Source organism: Manacus candei, unplaced genomic scaffold (assembly GCF_025592945.1).
Source record: "Manacus candei isolate 608988 ecotype Guabito, Panama unplaced genomic scaffold, ASM2559294v1 h1tg000227l, whole genome shotgun sequence".
Lineage (NCBI taxonomy): Eukaryota > Metazoa > Chordata > Aves > Passeriformes > Pipridae > Manacus > Manacus candei.
The window spans coordinates 139,519-158,074 of NW_026138275.1; the positions used below are offsets into that span (position 1 = coordinate 139,519).

The 18,556-nt window shown below is 56.2% G+C and overlaps 1 protein-coding gene and 1 long non-coding RNA gene across 23 annotated transcripts in view; one reads left to right on the forward strand and one right to left on the reverse strand.

Annotated features, from left to right (window-relative positions):
• Nucleotides 1-13,396, reverse strand: part of LOC127464462 (maestro heat-like repeat-containing protein family member 1) — a 136,512-nt gene extending 123,116 nt beyond the window's left edge. Inside the window, exons 1-7 of the mRNA XM_051774800.1 lie at nt 13,353-13,396; nt 11,467-12,115; nt 10,455-10,801; nt 8,336-8,481; nt 5,435-5,566; nt 4,098-4,260; nt 65-163 (exon numbers count right to left, since the gene is read on the reverse strand). Of these exons, the coding sequence (XP_051630760.1) occupies nt 65-163; nt 4,098-4,260; nt 5,435-5,566; nt 8,336-8,481; nt 10,455-10,476 (562 nt within the window). The 5' untranslated portion in view covers nt 10,477-10,801; nt 11,467-12,115; nt 13,353-13,396. The remainder of the gene's footprint in view (nt 1-64; nt 164-4,097; nt 4,261-5,434; nt 5,567-8,335; nt 8,482-10,454; nt 10,802-11,466; nt 12,116-13,352) is intronic.
• LOC127464463 (uncharacterized) lies at nt 10,632-12,087 on the forward strand. 22 transcript variants are annotated; one of them, XR_007901372.1, is made up of 9 exons: nt 10,647-10,729; nt 10,760-10,801; nt 10,833-10,921; nt 10,983-11,103; nt 11,165-11,346; nt 11,467-11,544; nt 11,575-11,646; nt 11,677-11,797; nt 11,858-11,988. It is a non-coding gene; the product is annotated as an uncharacterized LOC127464463 (long non-coding RNA). The 22 variants fall into 22 exon arrangements; XR_007901380.1 differs by lacking the exon at nt 10,760-10,801 and having other exon boundaries at nt 10,632-10,669; nt 10,850-10,921; XR_007901371.1 differs by having other exon boundaries at nt 10,760-10,921; nt 11,677-11,857; nt 11,948-12,087.
• Nucleotides 13,397-18,556: the final 5,160 nt, after the last annotated feature.

The following is an 18,556-nucleotide window of genomic DNA, read 5'->3' on the forward strand; positions in this document are numbered from 1 at the left end:
ACACCCCCCTCATCCCAAGAACCCCCTTTTCCAGGGAAAAGAGCCCCTTTCCCAGGGTTTTTACCGTAGCAGAAGACGGATTTCATGTGGTCCTGCTTGGCCATTCCCAGCATGGGCAGCATCGTCCCCAGGATGGAGTTGAGGAAAGGCACCATTCCAAACACTGGGAAGGAAGCAGGGAGAGGTTTATCCATAAAAAAAACCCACCTAGGAATTCCTGGTGCAGGATCAGGCAGGATCTGGGAAGGAAATCCCTCTGGATGCAGCCACAGGAGCCTCATTTTGCTCCGGAGCTCCCGGAGCTGCTCCAGGACTTGTGGGCTCCTCCCCTCTGGAAAAGCAGGATCTGCTGGATGTCCTGGGAAGAGGGGGGAGGTTTGGGATGCTGCTCCTCGTTCCCGCAGGGATGGAGGGATTTGGGATCCGTGTGGGGTCTCCAGAGGCTGTTGGAGCTCCGGGTGGGAGCAGGGATGGACCTGGGAATGTCCCCCGGGAACAGAGGAGCCCAGATCCCTCATCCTTGGAAATTCCTGCACTTGGGAATCCCACCCAGCTCAGCCCAGAGCTCTTGGAAGTGCTTATCCATATTATCCATATTATCCATATTATCCATATTATCCATATATCCATATTATCCATATTATCCATATTATCCATATATCCATATTATCCATATTATCCATATTATCCATTATCCCTGTTATCCATATTATCCATATTATCCATATATCCATATATCCATATATCCATATTATCCATATTATCCATATATCCATATTATCCATATATCCATATTATCCATATTATCCATATATCCATATTATCCATATTATCCATATATCCATATTATCCATATATCCATATTATCCATATTATCCATATATCCATATTATCCATATTATCCATATATCCATATTATCCATATATCCATATTATCCATATTATCCATATTATCCATATTATCCATTATCCCTGTTATCCATATTATCCATATTATCCATATTATCCATATTATCCATATTATCCATATATCCATATTATCCATATTATCCATATATCCATATTATCCATATATCCATATTATCCATATTATCCATATATCCATATTATCCATATATCCATATTATCCATATATCCATATTATCCCTATTATCCATATTATCCATATATCCATATTATCCATATATCCATATTATCCATATATCCATATATCCATATTATCCATATATCCATATATCCATATTATCCATATTATCCATATATCCATATTATCCATATAACCATATTATCCATATTATCCATATTATCCATTATCCCTATTGTCCATATTATCCATATTATCCATATTATCCATATATCCATATTATCCATATTATCCATATAACCATATTATCCATATATCCATATTATCCATATATCCATATTATCCATATTATCCATATTATCCATATATCCATATTATCCATATTATCCATATATCCATATTATCCATATATCCATATTATCCATATTATCCATATATCCATATTATCCATATATCCATATTATCCATATTATCCATATATCCATATTATCCATATATCCATATTATCCATATATCCATATTATCCATATTATCCATATTATCCATATTATCCATTATCCCTGTTATCCATATTATCCATATTATCCATATTATCCATATTATCCATATATCCATATTATCCATATTATCCATATATCCATATTATCCATATATCCATATTATCCATATATCCATATTATCCATATTATCCATATATCCATATTATCCATATATCCATATTATCCATATTATCCATATATCCATATTATCCATATATCCATATTATCCATATATCCATATTATCCATATTATCCATATTATCCATATATCCATATTATCCCTATTATCCATATTATCCATATATCCATATTATCCATATATCCATATTATCCATATATCCATATATCCATATTATCCATATATCCATATATCCATATTATCCATATTATCCATATAACCATATTATCCATATTATCCATATTATCCATTATCCCTATTGTCCATATTATCCATATTATCCATATTATCCATATATCCATATTATCCATATTATCCATATAACCATATTATCCATATATCCATATTATCCATATATCCATATTATCCATATTATCCATATTATCCATATATCCATATTATCCATATTATCCATATATCCATATTATCCATATATCCATATTATCCATATATCCATATTATCCATATTATCCATATTATCCATATATCCATATTATCCATATTATCCATATATCCACATTATCCATATTATCCATATTATCAATATATCCATATTATCCATATTATCCATATTATCCATATTATCCATATTATCCATATTATCCATATATCCATATTATCCATATATCCATATTATCCATATTATCCATATAACCATATTATCCATATTATCCATATTATCCATTATCCCTATTGTCCATATTATCCATATTATCCATATTATCCATATATCCATACATCCATATTATCCATATTATCCATATTATCCATATATCCATATTATCCATATATCCATATTATCCATATATCCATATATCCATATTATCCATATTATCCATATTATCCATAAATCCATATTATCCATATTATCCATATATCCATATAATCCATATTATCCATATTATCCATATATCCATATATCCATATTATCAATATACCCATATTATCCATATTATCCATATATCCATATTATCCATATTATCCATATTATCCATATTATCCATTATCCCTGTTATCCAGAGGGAATTCCCTGCCTGGGCTCCCATCCCAGGAACACCAAGTCTCAATAAGGACTTTTCAGGGTGTTCCAGCCCCAAAAATCCCTTCCCAGCTCCGAGACCTCTGGAATTCCCTCTGGAAGCCCCCGGGGCCATCAGGAGGGGCCAAAATCCCAGTTCTATCCCGATTATCCAGAGGGAATTCCCTGCCTGGGCTCCTGTCCCCACCCATCCCAGGAACACCAAGTCTTAAGAATGACTTTTCAGGGCGTTCCAGCCCCAAAAATCCCTTCCCAGCTCCAAGAACTCCAGAATTTCCTTGGGAAGCCCCCAGAGCCATCAGGAGATGCCAAAATCCCAGTTCTATCCCTGTTATCCATAGGGAATTCCCTGTCCCCACCCATCCCAGGAACACCAAGTCTCAAGAATGACTTTTCAGGGCGTTCCAGCCCCAAAAATCCCTTCCCAGCTCCAAAACCTCTGGAATTCCCTCTGGAAGCCCCCAGAGCCATCAGGAGATGCCAAAATCCCAGTTCTATCCCTGTTATCCAGAGGGAATTCCCTGTCCCCACCCATCCCAGGAACACCAAGTCTCAATAATGACTTTTCAGGGCGTTCCAGCCCCAAAAATCCCTTCCCAGCTCCGAGAATTCCAGAATTCCCTCTGGAAGCCCCCGGGGCCATCAGGAGGTGCCAAAATCCCAGTTCTATCCCTGTTATCCATAGGGAATTCCCTGCCTGGGCTCCAATCCCAGGAACACCGAGTCTCAAGAATGACTTTTCAGGGCGTTCCAGCCCCAAAATTCCCTTCCCAGCTCCGAGAATTCCAGAATTTCCTCTGGAAGCCCCCAGGGCCATCAGGAGATGCCAAAATCCCAGTTCTATCCCGATTATCCAGAGGGAATTCCCTGCCTGGGCTCCTGTCCCCACCCATCCCAGGAACACCAAGTCTTAAGAATGACTTTTCAGGGTGTTCCAGCCGCAAAAATCCCTTCCCAGCTCCAAGAATTCCAGAATTCCCTCTGGAAGCCCCCAGAGCCTTCTGGAGATGCCAAAATCCCAGTTCTATCCCTGTTATCCAGAGGGAATTCCCTGCCTGGGCTCCAATCCCAGGAACACCAAGTCTCAAGAATGACTTTTCAGGGCGTTCCAGCCCCAAAAATCCCTTCCCAGGTCCGAGACCTCCGGAATTCCCTCTGGAAGCCCCCAGAGCCATCGGGAGATGCCGAAATCCCAGTTCTCCCAGTTCTCCCAGTTCTCCCAGTATTCCCAGCATTCCCGGTGCCCTTCCCGCTCACCGTTGGCCGCGGCGAGGTTGGCGAAGGTCTGCAGGACGAAGTAGTGGGGCAGAATTCCCGGCTGGAATTTGCTCAGCACCTCCTCCATGACCTTGTTGACGAAGCGCCGCCCCACGGCCACCAGGACGTTGCTGGCGGCCTGCTGCCATTCCCAGATCACCTCCTGGAAGGAATAATGGGATGGAATGTCAGGAATGTTGGACCTGGAACCTCCCCTGGAGCCTGAGGGGCTTCCTCGAAGTCCCAGGGGAATGGGTTGGGTGGGAAATGACCTTTGGGATCATCCCGTGGGCAGGGACACCTCCCACCATCCCAGGGGGATCCAACCTGCCCTGGGACACTCCCAGGGATCCAGGGGCAGCCACAGCTCCTCTGGGAATTCCATCCCAGCCCCTCCCCACCCTCCCAGCCAGGAATCCCTTCCCAATATCCCGTGGAAACCTCCCCTTTTCCCAGTTTGAAGCCATCCCCCCGTCCCCTTCCCATCCCAAGGAAGGACCAAGTGTGAGCTCAGAGGGTGGAAAAGGATTCCCAGGCCTGGCCTAACCCCTGATTCCAGTATCCCCAATTTCCAGGGGGATATTCCTCCATTCCCTCCTCCTTCCTTAAATCCCGCTGGCTGAGCTGCAGGAATTGGGGTGGGATTGCAGGAATTGGGGTGGGATTGAAGGAGTTTGGGATTGCAGGAGTTTGGGATTGCAGGAGTTGGGATTGCAGGAGTTGGGGTGGGATTGCAGGAGTTTGGGTGGGATTGCAGGAATTGGGGTGGGATTGCAGGAATTGGGGTGGGATTGCAGGAATTGGGGTGGGATTGCAGGAATTGGGGTGGGATTGCAGGAATTGGGGTGGGATTGCAGGAATTGGGGTGGGATTGCAGGAGTTGGGGTGGGATTGCAGGAATTGGGGTGGGATTGCAGGAGTTGGGGTGGGATTGCAGGAATTGGGGTGGGATTGCAGCAGTGACATCCATTCCCACCCCCTGCCACGGGCAGGGACACCTCCCACCATCCCAGGGGGATCCAACCTGCCCTGGGACACTCCCAGGGATCCAGGGGCAGCCACAGCTCCTCTGGGAATTCCATCCCAGCCCCTCCCCACCCTCCCAGCCAGGAATCCCTTCCCACTCTCCCCCCTAACCCTGGGAAGCCATTCCCTGGGTGCTGTCCCTCCAGCCCTTGTCCCCAGTCCCTCTCCAGCTCTCCTGGAGCCCCTTCAGGCCCTGGAAGGGGCTCCAAGGTCTCCCTGGATCCTTCCCCTTCTCCAGGGGAACATTCCCAGCTCTCCCAGCCTGGCTCCAGAGCCCTTGGAGCAGCTCCCTGGCCCCTCTCCGGCCGTACCTTGGACTTGGTCATCTCGTTGGAGGCCAGGAAAATGACCACCTTGGCCGTGCTCTTGTCCAGCAGGTCGATGTTGTTCCTCACCACGGTCTCCATGGCCTTCAGGATGATCACCCGGTGAGGGTAGGCCAGCTGGGACACAGGGATCACACAGGGATCAGCAGGAATGGGATGATCAGGGATGGATCTTGAGGGATGGGATCATCAGGGATGGGATTCTGAAGGATGGGACCCTCAGGGATGGATCCTCAGGGATGGATCATCAGGGGTGGATTGTTAGGTGTGGGATTATCAGGGATGGATCCTCAGGGATGGGATTATCAGGGATGGGATCATGAGGGGTGGGATCATCAGGGATGGATCATCAGGGAAGGGATCATCAGGGATGGGATTCTGAGGGATGGATCATCAGGGGTGGGATTATCAGGGATGGATCATCAGGGATGGGATCTTCAGGGATGGATTAACAGGGATAGGATTATGAGGGATGGGATTATCAGGGATGGGATCATGAGGGGTGGGATTATCAGGGATGGATCATCAGGGATGGATCTTGAGGGATGGATCTTGAGGGATGGATCTTGAGGGATGGGATTGTTGGGGGTGGGATTATCAGGGATGGATCATCAGGGATGGATCCTCAGGGATGGATCATGAGGGGTGGGATCATCAGGGATGGGATCTTCAGGGATGGATCATCAGAGATGGGATTATCAAGGGTGGATCATCAGGGATGGGATCATCAGGGATGGGATTATCAGGGATGGGATTATCAGGGATGGATTAACAGGGATGGGATTATGAGGGATGGATCTTCAGGGATGGATCCCCAGGGATGGATCCTCAGGGGTGGGATTATCAGGGATGGATCATGAGGGATGGATCCTCAGGGGTGGATCCTCAGGGGTGGGATTATCAGGGATGAGATTCTGAAGGATGGATCCCCAGGGATGGATCCTCAGGGATGGATCCTCAGGGTTGGGATCCCCCCCTGTGCTGGCACTGCTGGGGCCCCTCCAAGCCTGGGGCAGGTTTTGGGGTGCCCAGTGCAGGCCATGGAGGGGCTGGAGCGTGTCCAGGGATGGGAACGGGGCTGGGAAGGGTCTGGAGAACTCCTGAGGGAGCTGGGGGGGCTCAACCTGGAGAAAAGGGGGCTCAGAGGGAATCCAGGGGGACAGGAGGGTGGATCCAGGTGGGATCGGGCTCTGCTCCCAGGGAACAGGGACAGGACGAGGGGAAACGGCCCCAAGCTGGGCCAGGGGAGGTTTATTTGGGATCTTGGGGAAAAATCCCTGCTGGGAAGGGCTGCCCAGCCCTGGATCCCCATCCCTGGGGGGGGATGGAGCATCCCTGGGGAGGGGGCACTTGGGGACAGGGGCAGGGCTCAGGGGCTGGTTGGACCTGGTGGGCTCAGAGGGGGGGATTTTTCCCTCCCCAAACATTCCATAATCCCACCATCTCCAGGCAGAAGGAGGCCAAAGGAATCCCTCTCTCCAAGATATCCTCCCAGCACAGGATTGGAGGAAAGAAAACAGATGGAAAACCAAAAAAAAAAAAAACCAGGAAGGAAAGCAGGAATCCTCGGGGATTCCCGAGGAGCAAAACACAGATTTCCATGGGGAAAAGCCACAGAATTCATGGGAAACTCAGAGAGAGACCCCAAAACTGGATTCTCCATCCCTGGAGGTGTTTAAGGACAGACTGGATGTGGCATCAGTGCCATGGGCTGGGAACCACGGCGGGGTTGGATCAAGGGTTGGACTGGAGGATCTCAGAGGTCTCTCCCAACCCAGCTGATTCTGGGATTCTGTGATTCTATGAATTCAACCCACCCCTGGATGTGGGGTGAGGAGAAGGAGAAGGAGCCCAGTGTGGGATTGGGATGAGGAATTCAACCCAGGCCTGGATGTGGGGTCAGGATCAGGAGAAGGAGCCCAGTTTGGGATTGGGATTCTGAATTCAACCCAGCCCTGGATGTGGGGTCAGGATCAGGAGCCCAATGTGGGATTGGGATGAGGAATTCAACCCACTCCTGGCTGTGGGGTCAGGATCAGGAGAAGGAGCCCAGCCTGGGATTGGGATGAGGAATTCAACCCACCCCTGGCTGTGGGGTCAGGAGAAGGAGCCCAGGCTGGGATTGGGATGAGGAATCCAGCCCAGCCCTGGATGTGGATTTAGAATCAGGATCAGGAGCCCAACCTGGGATTGGGATGAGGAATCCAACCGACCCCTGGATGTGGGGTCAGGATCAGGATCAGGAGCTCTCCTGGCTGTGGGGTCAGGATCAGAAGCCCATCTTGGGATTGGGATGAGGAATTCAACCCACCCCTGGATGTGGATTTAGAATCAGGATCAGGAGCCCATCTTGGGATTGGGATGAGGAATCCAACCCACCCCTGTCTGCAGGGTCAGGATCAGGAGCCCAGTTTGGGATTGGGATGAGGAATTCAACCCACCCCTGGCTGTGGGGTCAGGATCAGGATCAGGAGCCCAGCCTGGGATTGGGATGAGGAATTCAACCCATCTCTGGCTGTGGGGTCAGGATCAGGATGAGAAGCCCAGGCTGGGATTGGGATGAGGAATTCAACCCACTCCTGGCTGCAGGATCAGGAGAATTCCAGAGGGACAGGAGGGTAGATCCAGGTGGGATCGGGCTCTGCTCCCAGGGAACAGGGACAGGACGAGGGGAAACGGCCCCAAGCTGGGCCAGGGGAGGTTTATTTGGGATCTTGGGGAAAAATCCCTGCTGGGAAGGGCTGCCCAGCCCTGGATCCCCATCCCTGGGGGGGGATGGAGCATCCCTGGGGAGGGGGCACTTGGGGCTGCGACTCCCCTAAAATCCCCCGACCCCACGCCTCTCTGAGATTCCCCGGAACGCCGGGAATTCCCGGGAATTCCCACCTTGTCGTGCTGCCTCAGGTACTCGTCGCAGCAGTGCAGGAGCTCCTCGGGCTCGGCCTGGCCCAGCACACACAGGGCCTGGGAGATCTGCTCCTGCACCAGCGGCTCCCGGTCCGTCGTCGCGGCCATCAGCGTCGTGGCCAGCCCTGGGAGGGGAGGGGGGAAAGGAGCCTCTGGAATTCCCTCTGGATTGCCAGGAATTCCAGGGAATCCCCGGTCAAGGTCCCCCCCGCCGGAATTAAGCTCTGCCTTGGAGCTTAAACCCACCTGCCAAAGCCTTTTGCTGGGTCCAACTGGGAGAACTGGGCTTAAAACCCCGTTCCCAGTCCTTCCCATTCCAGGGAATTCCAAAGGGGCTCATCCATCCCAAACCCTGTTCCCGGCCCTTCCCATTCCAAAGGGGCTCATCCATCCCAAACCCTGTTCCCAGCCCTTCCCATTCCAAAGGGGCTCATCCATCCCAAACCCTGTTCCCAGCCCTTCCTATCCCAGAGAATTCCAAAGGGGCTCTCATTCCAGGGAATTCCAAAGGGGCTCATCCATCCTCATCCAAACCCTTTTCCTGGGGCCACCACTCAGGAGAACCCAAAACTCCTTTCCCAGCCCTTCCCATTCCAGGGAATTCCAAAGGGACTCAATCATCCTCATCCAAACCATTTTCCTGGGTCCAACTGGGAGAACTCGGCTTAAAACCCCATTCCCAGCCCTTCCCATTCCAGGGAATTCCACAGGGGCTCATCCATCCACATCCAAACCCTTTTCCTGGCTCCACCATTTGGGATAACTCAGCTTAAAACCCCATTCCCAGCCCTTCCCATCCCAGGGAATTCCAAAGGGGCTCATCCATCCCAAACCCTGTTCCCAGCCCTTCCCATTCCAAGGAATTCTACATGAGCTCATCCATCCACATCCAAACTGTTTTTCTGGGTCCATCATTTGGGATAACTCAGCTTAAAACCCCATTCCCAGCCCTTCCCATTCCAGGGAATTCAGGGAATTCCACATGAGCTCATCCATCCACATCCAAACCCTTTTCCTGGGTCCACCTGGGATAACTCAGACTAAAACCCCATTCCCAGCCCTTCCCATCCCAGGGAATTCCAAAGGGGCTCATCCATCCTCATCCTTTTTCCCAAAAGACCCCACATTTTTTGGGGATTTCTTTTTCCCAAAAGACCCCACATTTTGGGATTTTATTTTTTTCCCCACTTTTGGGATTTTTTTTTCCCCCACACTTTTGGGATTTTTTTTTTCCCCACACTTTTGGGATTTTTCCAGGGCAGGGAATGGGATTCATTCCCAGGGCAGGGAATGGGATTCATTTCCAGGGCAGGGAATGGGATTCATTTCCAGGGCAGGGAATGGGATTCATTTCCAGGGCAGGGAATGGGATTCATTTCCAGGGCAGGGAATGGGACTCATTTAATTCCCAGGGCATGGAATGGGATTCATTTAATTCCCAGGGCATGGAATGGGATTCATTTAATTCCCAGGGCAGGGAATGGGATTAATTCCCAAAACAGGGACTGGGATTAATTTAATTCCCAGGGAAGGGACTGGGATTCATTCCCAGGGTAGGGAATGGGATTCATTCCCAAGACAGGGAATGGGATTCATTCCCAGGGCAGGGAATGGGATTAATTTAATTCCCAGGGCAGGGAATGGGATTAATTTAATTCCCAGAGCAGGGACTGGGATTCATTCCCAGGGCAAGGAATGGGATTCATTCCCAGGGCAGGGAATGGGGTTCATTTAATTCCCAGGGCAGGGAATGGGATTAATTTAATTCCCAGGGCAGGGAATGGGATTAATTTAATTCCCAGGGCAGGGAATGGGATTAATTCCCAAGACAGGGACTGGGATTCATTCCCAGAGCATGGAATAGGATTCATTCCCAGGGCAGGGACTGGGATTAATTCCCAAGACAAGGAATGGGATTCATTCCCAGAGCAGGGAATGGGATTCATTTAATTCCCAGAGCAGGGAATGGGACTCATTTAATTCCCAGGGCATGGAACGACCTCCTCCCTGGGGGGTTTCACCTCCTCCTCCAGCCAGAATTCCCATTCCCAAGGCATGGGAGAAGGCAGGAGAGCAGGAGGGGCCCCCCCAGACTCACGTTTGATCCGGGATTCCATCATGCTCCGCGTTTCCAGCTTCCCCAGGAGGAGCAGCTCGGCGCCTTCCTCCGCCTCCCGCCCCGCAATTCCCGGAGAACCTATTGTTCCCACCTCGGATTTCCTGCTTCCAGGGAGAAAAGAGGGAGAGGAGGCTCTGGGGCCGGGGGGGAAAGGGAGGTGGGAGGGTTTTATCCAGGTGGGAAGGAGGAGGGAGGTTCTGATCCAGGTGGGAAGGAAGAGGGAGGTTCTGATCCAGGTGGGAATGAAGAAGGAGGTTCTGATCCAAGTGGGAATGAGGAGGGAGGTTCTGATCCAAGCAGGAAAGGAGATGGAAGCTTTTATCCAGGTGGGAATGAAGGGGGAGTGTCTGATACCAGTGGGAAAGGAGATGGAGGTTCTGATCCAGGTGGGAATGAGAAAGGAGGTTCTGATCCAAGCAGGAAAGGAGCTGGAAGCTTTTATCCAGGTGGGAATGAGGAGAGAGGCTCTGATCCCAGTGTGGGAAGGCGATGGAAGCTTTTATCCAGGTGGGAATGAGGAGGGAGCTTCTGATCCCAGGGTGGGAAGGAGAGGGAGGTTCTGATCCAGGTGGGAATGAGAAAGGAGGTTCTGATCCAAGCAGGAAAGGAGCTGGAAGCTTTTATCCAGGTGGGAATGAGGAGAGAGGCTCTGATCCCAGTGTGGGAAGGCGATGGAAGCTTTTATCCAGGTGGGAATGAGGAGGGAGCTTCTGATCCCAGGGTGGGAAGGAGAGGGAGGTTCTGATCCAGGTGGGAATGAGGAGAGAGGCTCTGATCCAAGCAGGAAAGGAGATGGAAGCTTTTATCCAAGTGGGAATGAGAAGGGAGCTTCTGATCCTGGTGTGGGAAGGAGATGGAAGTTTTTATCCAGGTGGTAATGAGGAGAGAGGCTCTGATCCCAGTGGGAAAGGAGCTGGAGGTTCTGATCCAGGTGGGAATGAGGAGGGAGCTTCTGATCCCAGTGGGAAAGGAGATGGAAGCTTTTATCCAGGTAGGAATGAAGTGGGAGTGTCTGATCCCAGTGGGAAAGGAGGTAGAGGTTCTGATCCAGGTGGGAATGAAGAGGGAGGTTCTGATCCTGGTGGGAAGGAAGAGGGAGGTTCTGATCCAGGTGGGAATGAGGAGGGAGGTTCTGATCCAGGTGGGAAGGAGGAGGGAAGCTCTGATCCAGGTGGGAATGAGGAAGGAAGCTCTGCTCCAGGTGGGAAAGGAGATGGAAGCTTTTATCCAGGTGGGAATGAGAAGGGAGCTGCTGATCCTGGTGTGGGAAGGAGAGGAAGGCTCTGATCCAGGTGGGAACGAGGAGGGAAGCTCTGATCCAGGTGGGAATGAGGATGGAAGCTCTGATCCAAGTGGGAATGAGGAGGGAAGCTCTGCTCCAGGTGGGAACGAGGAGGGAAGCTCTGCTCCAGGTGGGAACAAGAAGGGAAGCTCTGCTCCAGGTGGGAATGAAGAGGGAAGCTCTGCTCCAGCTGGGAAGCAGGAAGGAAGCTCTGCTCCAGGTGGGAAAGCCGAGGCCGGGCCCAGCCGGGGCAGGACACGGGAATTCTGGGAGCTGGACGATCCCTTCCCGCTGCCGGGAACATCCCTATCCAGGCGGGAGCATCCCGGGGGGTCCCTCCGGCTCTTCCCTGGCGTTCCTGCGGGAGGGGGAGGAGGTTTTTTGGTTTTTTTTTTACACCCCCGGGAAGGCGAATCCCGACCCCCTTTTCCCCCCCCCCTCTGGAATGGCGGCGGGCGCCCCATTAGCGGGGCGGCTCCCGCGGGATTCCCGGGAGCTGCTCCAAATATTTGGCCCTAAAACAACAAAAAAAAAAAAAAACTGGGAGGGAGGGAAGTTTCCAGCACCTGGAAAAAAAGGGAGGGCCGGGAGCTCCGGGAGGGGGGGTTGGGGGAAGGCAGAGCAAGTTTTTTTCGGGGGGGAAAAAGAGGATTTTAAAGGGGTGACATTCCAGAGTTTTCCAGAGCCGGTCCAGCCGGTCCCGGCGGGATCGTTCCCCGTCCTTTCCCCAAGGACGTTCCCGAAGAATTCCGGGTTCCCGCTGGGATTGGGAAGGGATTCCCGCACCCCACCCACCCCCTCCGGGGGGCTTCGGATCCTCAGAGATTCCCAACCCTCCCCCGGGGGGGCGATTCCCACCTCGGGGGGCTCCAAAAAGTAGGGAAAAGCCCCCTCCCGGGGGGGTTATTCCCTCCAGAAATGGGAAAAAGGAGGGCAGGGAGGGGGGATAATGTGGGGAGGGGGCACCTGTGCCAGGTGGGGGGGTCCTAAATAAGCTCCGGAGCTCCAATCCCATGGGAAGCCCCCCCGGGGGGGGGGGATATTCCCTTCAGGAATGGGAAAAAGGAGGGGGGGACACAGGGAGGGTCCTGACTGGGGGAAATGGGGGCAAAAAGGGGGGGGGACACATATCTGTGCCGGGAGGGGGGGCCCTAAATAGGCTCCGGAGCTCCATCCCCATGGGAAGCCCCCCCGGGGGGGGGTTATTCCCTCCAGGAATGGGGAAAAGGAAGGGGGGGGACACAGGGAGGGTCCTGACTGGGGGAAATGGGGGGAAATGGGGGCAAAAGGGGGGGGGGACACACCTGTACCAGGTGGGGGGGGTCCTAAATAAGCTCCGGAGCTCCATCCCCATGGGAAGCCCCCCCGGGGGGGGGTTATTCCCTCCAGGAATGGGAAAAAGGGGAGGGATATGGGGGGGGGTGTCTTTCCCTCCCAGGCCTCGGAGCCCGCCGCGAAGAGCAGGCGGGTCCCCCCCCCCACGCTGTGCGCCCCCTCCCCACCCTCCTCATCCTCCTCTCCCTCCTCCCCCCCACCCCAAAATCCCCAAATCTCCCCCCAAAATCTCTCCCCCCCCCCCCCCCCCCCGAACTCACCGCGGCCGCTCCGGGACCCGCCCGGCGCCGCTTCCGGGTGCGGCGGCCACGCCCCTTTTTAGGCCACGCCCCCTCCTCAGGACACGCCTATCAGGGCGCGCCTTCGCCGGCGCTGAGCGCGCTGATTGGCTGCGCGCGCGGAAAGGGGGGGCGGTGCCTTTTCCGGGTTCCGCGCCGGCAGCGCCCCCTGGTGGCGGCCGGAGGGGAAACGCGGACCCGGCGGGGGGGGGGGGGGGGGCACAAACGGGACCCCCCAAATTCACACGGGACCCCCCAAATTCACGCCGTGGGACCCCCCCCCCCGCCAAATCCCAGTGCTCCCAGTACAGCCCAGTCCCACACCGGTGCTCCCAGTACAGCCCAGTGCTCCCAGTACACCCCAGTGCCAAATCCCAGTGCTCCCAGTACACCCAGTGCTCCCAGTACAACCCAGAGCCAAATCCCAGCGCTCCCAGTACACCCCAGTGCTCCCAGTACACCCCAGTGCCAAATCCCAGTGCTCCCAGTACACCCACTGCCGCACACCAGTGCTCCCAGTACAGCCCAGTGCCAAATCCCAATGTTCCCAGTACAGCCCAGTCCCACACACCGGTGCTTCCAGTACACCCAGTGCTCCCAGTACACCCCAGAGCCAAAGCCCAGCGCTCCCAGTACACCCCAGTGCCAAATCCCAGTGCTCCCAGTACACCCAGTCCCCCACCCCAGTGCTCCCAGTACACCCCAGTGCCACATCCCAGTGCTCCCAGTACACCCAGTCCCCCACCCCAGTGCTCCCAGTACACCCCAGTGCCACATCCCAGTGCTCCCAGTACACCCTCATGCCAAATCCCAGCACTCCCAGTACACCCACTGCCGCACCCCAGTGCTCCCAGTACATTCCAGTGCCAAATCCCAGCGCTGCCAGTGCACCCAGTCCCCCACCCCAGTGCTCCCAGTACAACCCAGTGCTGCCAATACACCCCAGAGCCTCATCCCAGTGCCACCAGTGCTCCCAGTACACCCAGTGCCACCAGTGCTCCCAGTGCTCCCAGTGCCCCCCAGCGAAACCGGTGCTCCCAGTGCCCCCAGTGCTCCCAGTGCCCCCAGTGCCCCCAGTATTCCCAGTATCCCCAGTGCTCCCAGTACCCCCAGTGCCCCCCAGTATCCCCAGCGCTTCCAGGCCCAGCCCCAGAGCCCCCAGGACCCCACAGGACCCCCCCCACACCTGATCCCCCCAACCCTGTGGCCCCCCCAGCTCCATGACCCCCATTCCCCCCAGCCCTGCAGCTCCCAGATCCATCCTTCCATTCCCACCCCCCAATTCCCTGAATCCCCCCCGACCCATCACCCCAATTCCCAGCCCTCCAGAACCCCCCAATTCCCTGCAGCCCCCAGACCCATCACCCCAATTCCTCGCAGCCCCCCCATTCCCTGCAGCCCCCCAGACCCATCACCCCAATTCCCTGCAGCCCCCCAGACCCACCACTCCAATTCCCTATAACCCCCCCCAATCACCCCAATTCCCTGCAGGCCCCCCCAATTCCCTGCAGACCCCCACACCCATCATCCCAATTCCCTGCAGCCCCCCCCATTCCCTGCAGCCCCCCCATCCATCACCCCAATTCCCTGCAGCCCCCCAGACCCATCACCCCATTCCCTGTAGCCCCCCCACACCCATCACCCCAATTTCCTCGCAGCCCCCCCATTCCCTGCAGCCCCCCAGACCCATCTCCCCAATTTCCTGCACCCCCCCAGCTCCATCACCCCAATTCCCTGTAGCCCCCCCACATTCACCCCAATTCCCTGCAGCCCCCCAGCTCCGTCACCCCAATTCCCAGCCCCCCATCTCCATCACCTCAATTCCTCACAGCCCCCCCCAATTCCCTGCAGCCCCCCCGACCCATCACCCCAATTCCCTGCAGCCCCTCAGACCCATCTCCCCAATTCCCAGCCCTCCAGACCATCACCCCAATTCCCTGCAGCCCCCCCCAATTCCCTGCAGCCCCCCCAGACCAATCACCCCAATTCCCTGCAGCCCCCCCAGACCCATCACCCCCATCCCCCAATTTCCTGCAGCCCCCCAGCTCCATCACCCCAATTCCCTGCACCCCCCCAATTCTTCGCAGCTCCCCCATTCCCTGCAGCCCCCCAGACCCATCACCCCATTCCCTGTAGCCCCCCCACACCCATCACCCCAATTTCCTCGCAGCCCCCCCACTCCCTGCAGCCCCCCCAAACCCATCTCCCCAATTTCCTGCACCCCCCCAGCTCCATCACCCCAATTCCCTGCAGCCCCCCCACATTCACCCCAATTCCCTGCAGCCCCCCCAGCTCCATCACCCCAATTCCCAGCCCTCTAGACCCCCCAATTCCCTGCAGGCCCCATTTCCCTGCAGCCCCCCCACATTCACCCCATTCCCTGCAGCCCCCCCAGACCCATCACCCCAATTCCCTGCAGCCCCCCCAATTCCCTGAATCCCCCCACACTCATCACCCCAACTCCCTGTAGCCCCCCTCAATTCCCTGCAGCCCCCCAGACTCCATCACCCCAATTCCTCGCAGCCCCCCCAATTCCCTGCAGCCCCCCAGCTCCATCACCCCAATTCCCAGCCCCCCAGACCCATCCCCCAATTCCTTGCAGCCCCCCCCAATTCCCTGCACCCCCCCAGACCCATCACCCCATTCCCTGTAGCCCCCCCACACCCATCACCCCAATTCCTCGCAGCCCCCCCATTCCCTGCAGCCCCCCCACCCATCACCACCATCACCCCAATTCCCTGCAACCCCCCAGACCCATCACCCCCATCCCCCAATTTCCTGCAGCCCCCCACACCCATCACCCCAATTCCCTGCACCCCCCCAATTCCTCGCAGCTCCCCCATTCCCTGCAGCCCCCCAGACCCATCACCCCATTCCCTGTAGCCCCCCCACACCCATCACCCCAATTCCCATCCCTCCAGACCCCCCAATTCCCTGCAGGCCCCCATTTCCCTGCAGCCCCCCCACATTCACCCCATTCCCTGCAGCCCCCCCAGACCCATCACCCCAATTCCCTGCAGCCCCCCAGACCCATCACCCCAATTCCCATCCCTCCAGACCCCCCCAATTCCCTGCAACCCCCCCCAATTCCCTGCTGCCCCCCAGACCCATCACCCCCATTCCCTGCAGCCCCCCAGACCCATCACCCCAATTCCCTGCTGCCCCCCAGACCCATCACTCCATTCCCTGCAGCCCCCCCCCCCCGGTACCATCCCCCCCCCTCCCCACCCCCCAATTCCCTGCAGCCCCCCAATCCTCGCCCCTCTCCATCCCCCATCCCCCCCGCGCCCATTCCACCCCCCCCCGGTGTCACACCCCCCCCCGGGTGTCACATCCCCCCCCCCCCCGATGTCACACCCCCCCCCGGGTGTCACATCCCCCCCCCCCCCGGTGTCACACCCCCCCCCCGATATCACACACACCCCCCGGTGTCACCTCCCCTTTGTTGTGCAAAGGTCCCGCTGTCGCCAGCGCGGCTCTGCCACCCCGGGGGGGGGGGGACACACCAGGGGACAGCCCGGGGGGGTGCCCGGGGCACGGGGGGGTCACCCCTGGGGGTGTCCCCCCCCCAAAAAAATGACACAGGGACTCCCCCGAGGGTGTCACCACACGCGGTTTATTGGGGACCATCCCGGGGGGGGACACGGGGGGGGACAGAGACACGCGGGAGGGGACACGGACACACACGGGGGGGGACAGAGACACGAAGGGGGGGTCACGGACACACACAGGGGTATGGGGGGGACACGGGGGGGGCCCGGGGCACGGGGGGGTCACCCCTGGGGGTGTCCCCCCCCCCAAAAAATGACACAGGGACTCCCCCGAGGGTGTCACCACACGCGGTTTATTGGGGACCATCCCGGGGGGGGGACACGGGGGGGGACAGGGACACGTGAGGGGGGGGGACAGAGACACGGGGGGGGGGTCACGGACACACACGGGGGGGGACAGAGACACTGGGAGGGGTCACGGACACACATAGGGGTATGGGGGGAACACGGGGGGGGACAGGGACACACGGGGGGGACACGGGGGGGGACAGGGAGACACGGGGGGTGACAGAGACACGCGGGGGGGGACACGGACACACGGACACACGGGGGTATGGGGGGGACACGGGGGGTGCCCAGGGCACGGGGGGGTCACCCCTGGGTGTGTCCCCCCCCCAAAAATGACACAGGGACTCACCCGAGGGTGTCACCACGCGCGGTTTATTGGGGACCATCCGGGGGGGGGAACACACACCCAGGGGACAGCCCCGGGGGGGTGCCCGGGGCACGGGGGGGGTCACCCCCAGGTGTGTCCCCCCCAAAAAAATGACACAGGGACTCCCCCGAGGGTGTCACCACACGCGGTTTATTGGGGACCATCCCGGGGGGGGACACGGGGGGAGACAGGGACACGCGGGGGGGGGACACGGACACACACGGGGGGGGACAGAGACACGAAGGGGGGGTCACGGACACACACAGGGGTATGGGGGGGACACGGGGGGGGCCCGGGGCACGGGGGGGTCACCCCTGGGTGTGTCCCCCCCCCAAAAAATGACACAGGGACTCCCCCGAGGGTGTCACCACACGCGGTTTATTGGGGACCATCCCGGGGGGGGGACACGGGGGGGGACAGGGACACGTGGGGGGGGGGGACAGAGACACGGGGGGGGGGGGGTCACGGACACACACGGGGGGGGACAGGGACACGTGGAGGGGGGACAGAGACACGGGGGGGGGGGACACGGACACACACAGGGGTATGGGGGGGGCACGGGGGGTGACAGGGACACGTGGGGGGGGGACACGGGGGGTGACAGGGACACGCGGGGGGGGGGACACGGACACACACAAGGCCGAGGAGGGGGGACACGAGGGTGGGGGGCACAAGGCGGGGGGGGGGGGTCACTTGTGTGTGCCGAGGGGTCTAAATGGGTGCGGAGGGGGGGCCCAACCTAGTTCAGACCCCCCCACACCCCGCGGGGGTCCCCAGCACCCCCCCCGGTGGTGACAGACCCCCCCCCCCGGTGGTGACAGACCCCCCACCCCCCCCCCGGTGGTGACAGACCCCCCCGGTGGTGACAAACCCCCCCCACCCCCGGTGGTGACAGACCCCCCCCCCGGTGGTGACAGACCCCCCCCCGGTGGTGACAGACCCCCCCCCCCCCCAGTTTCGGGGGGAGGGGGCCGTGGGGG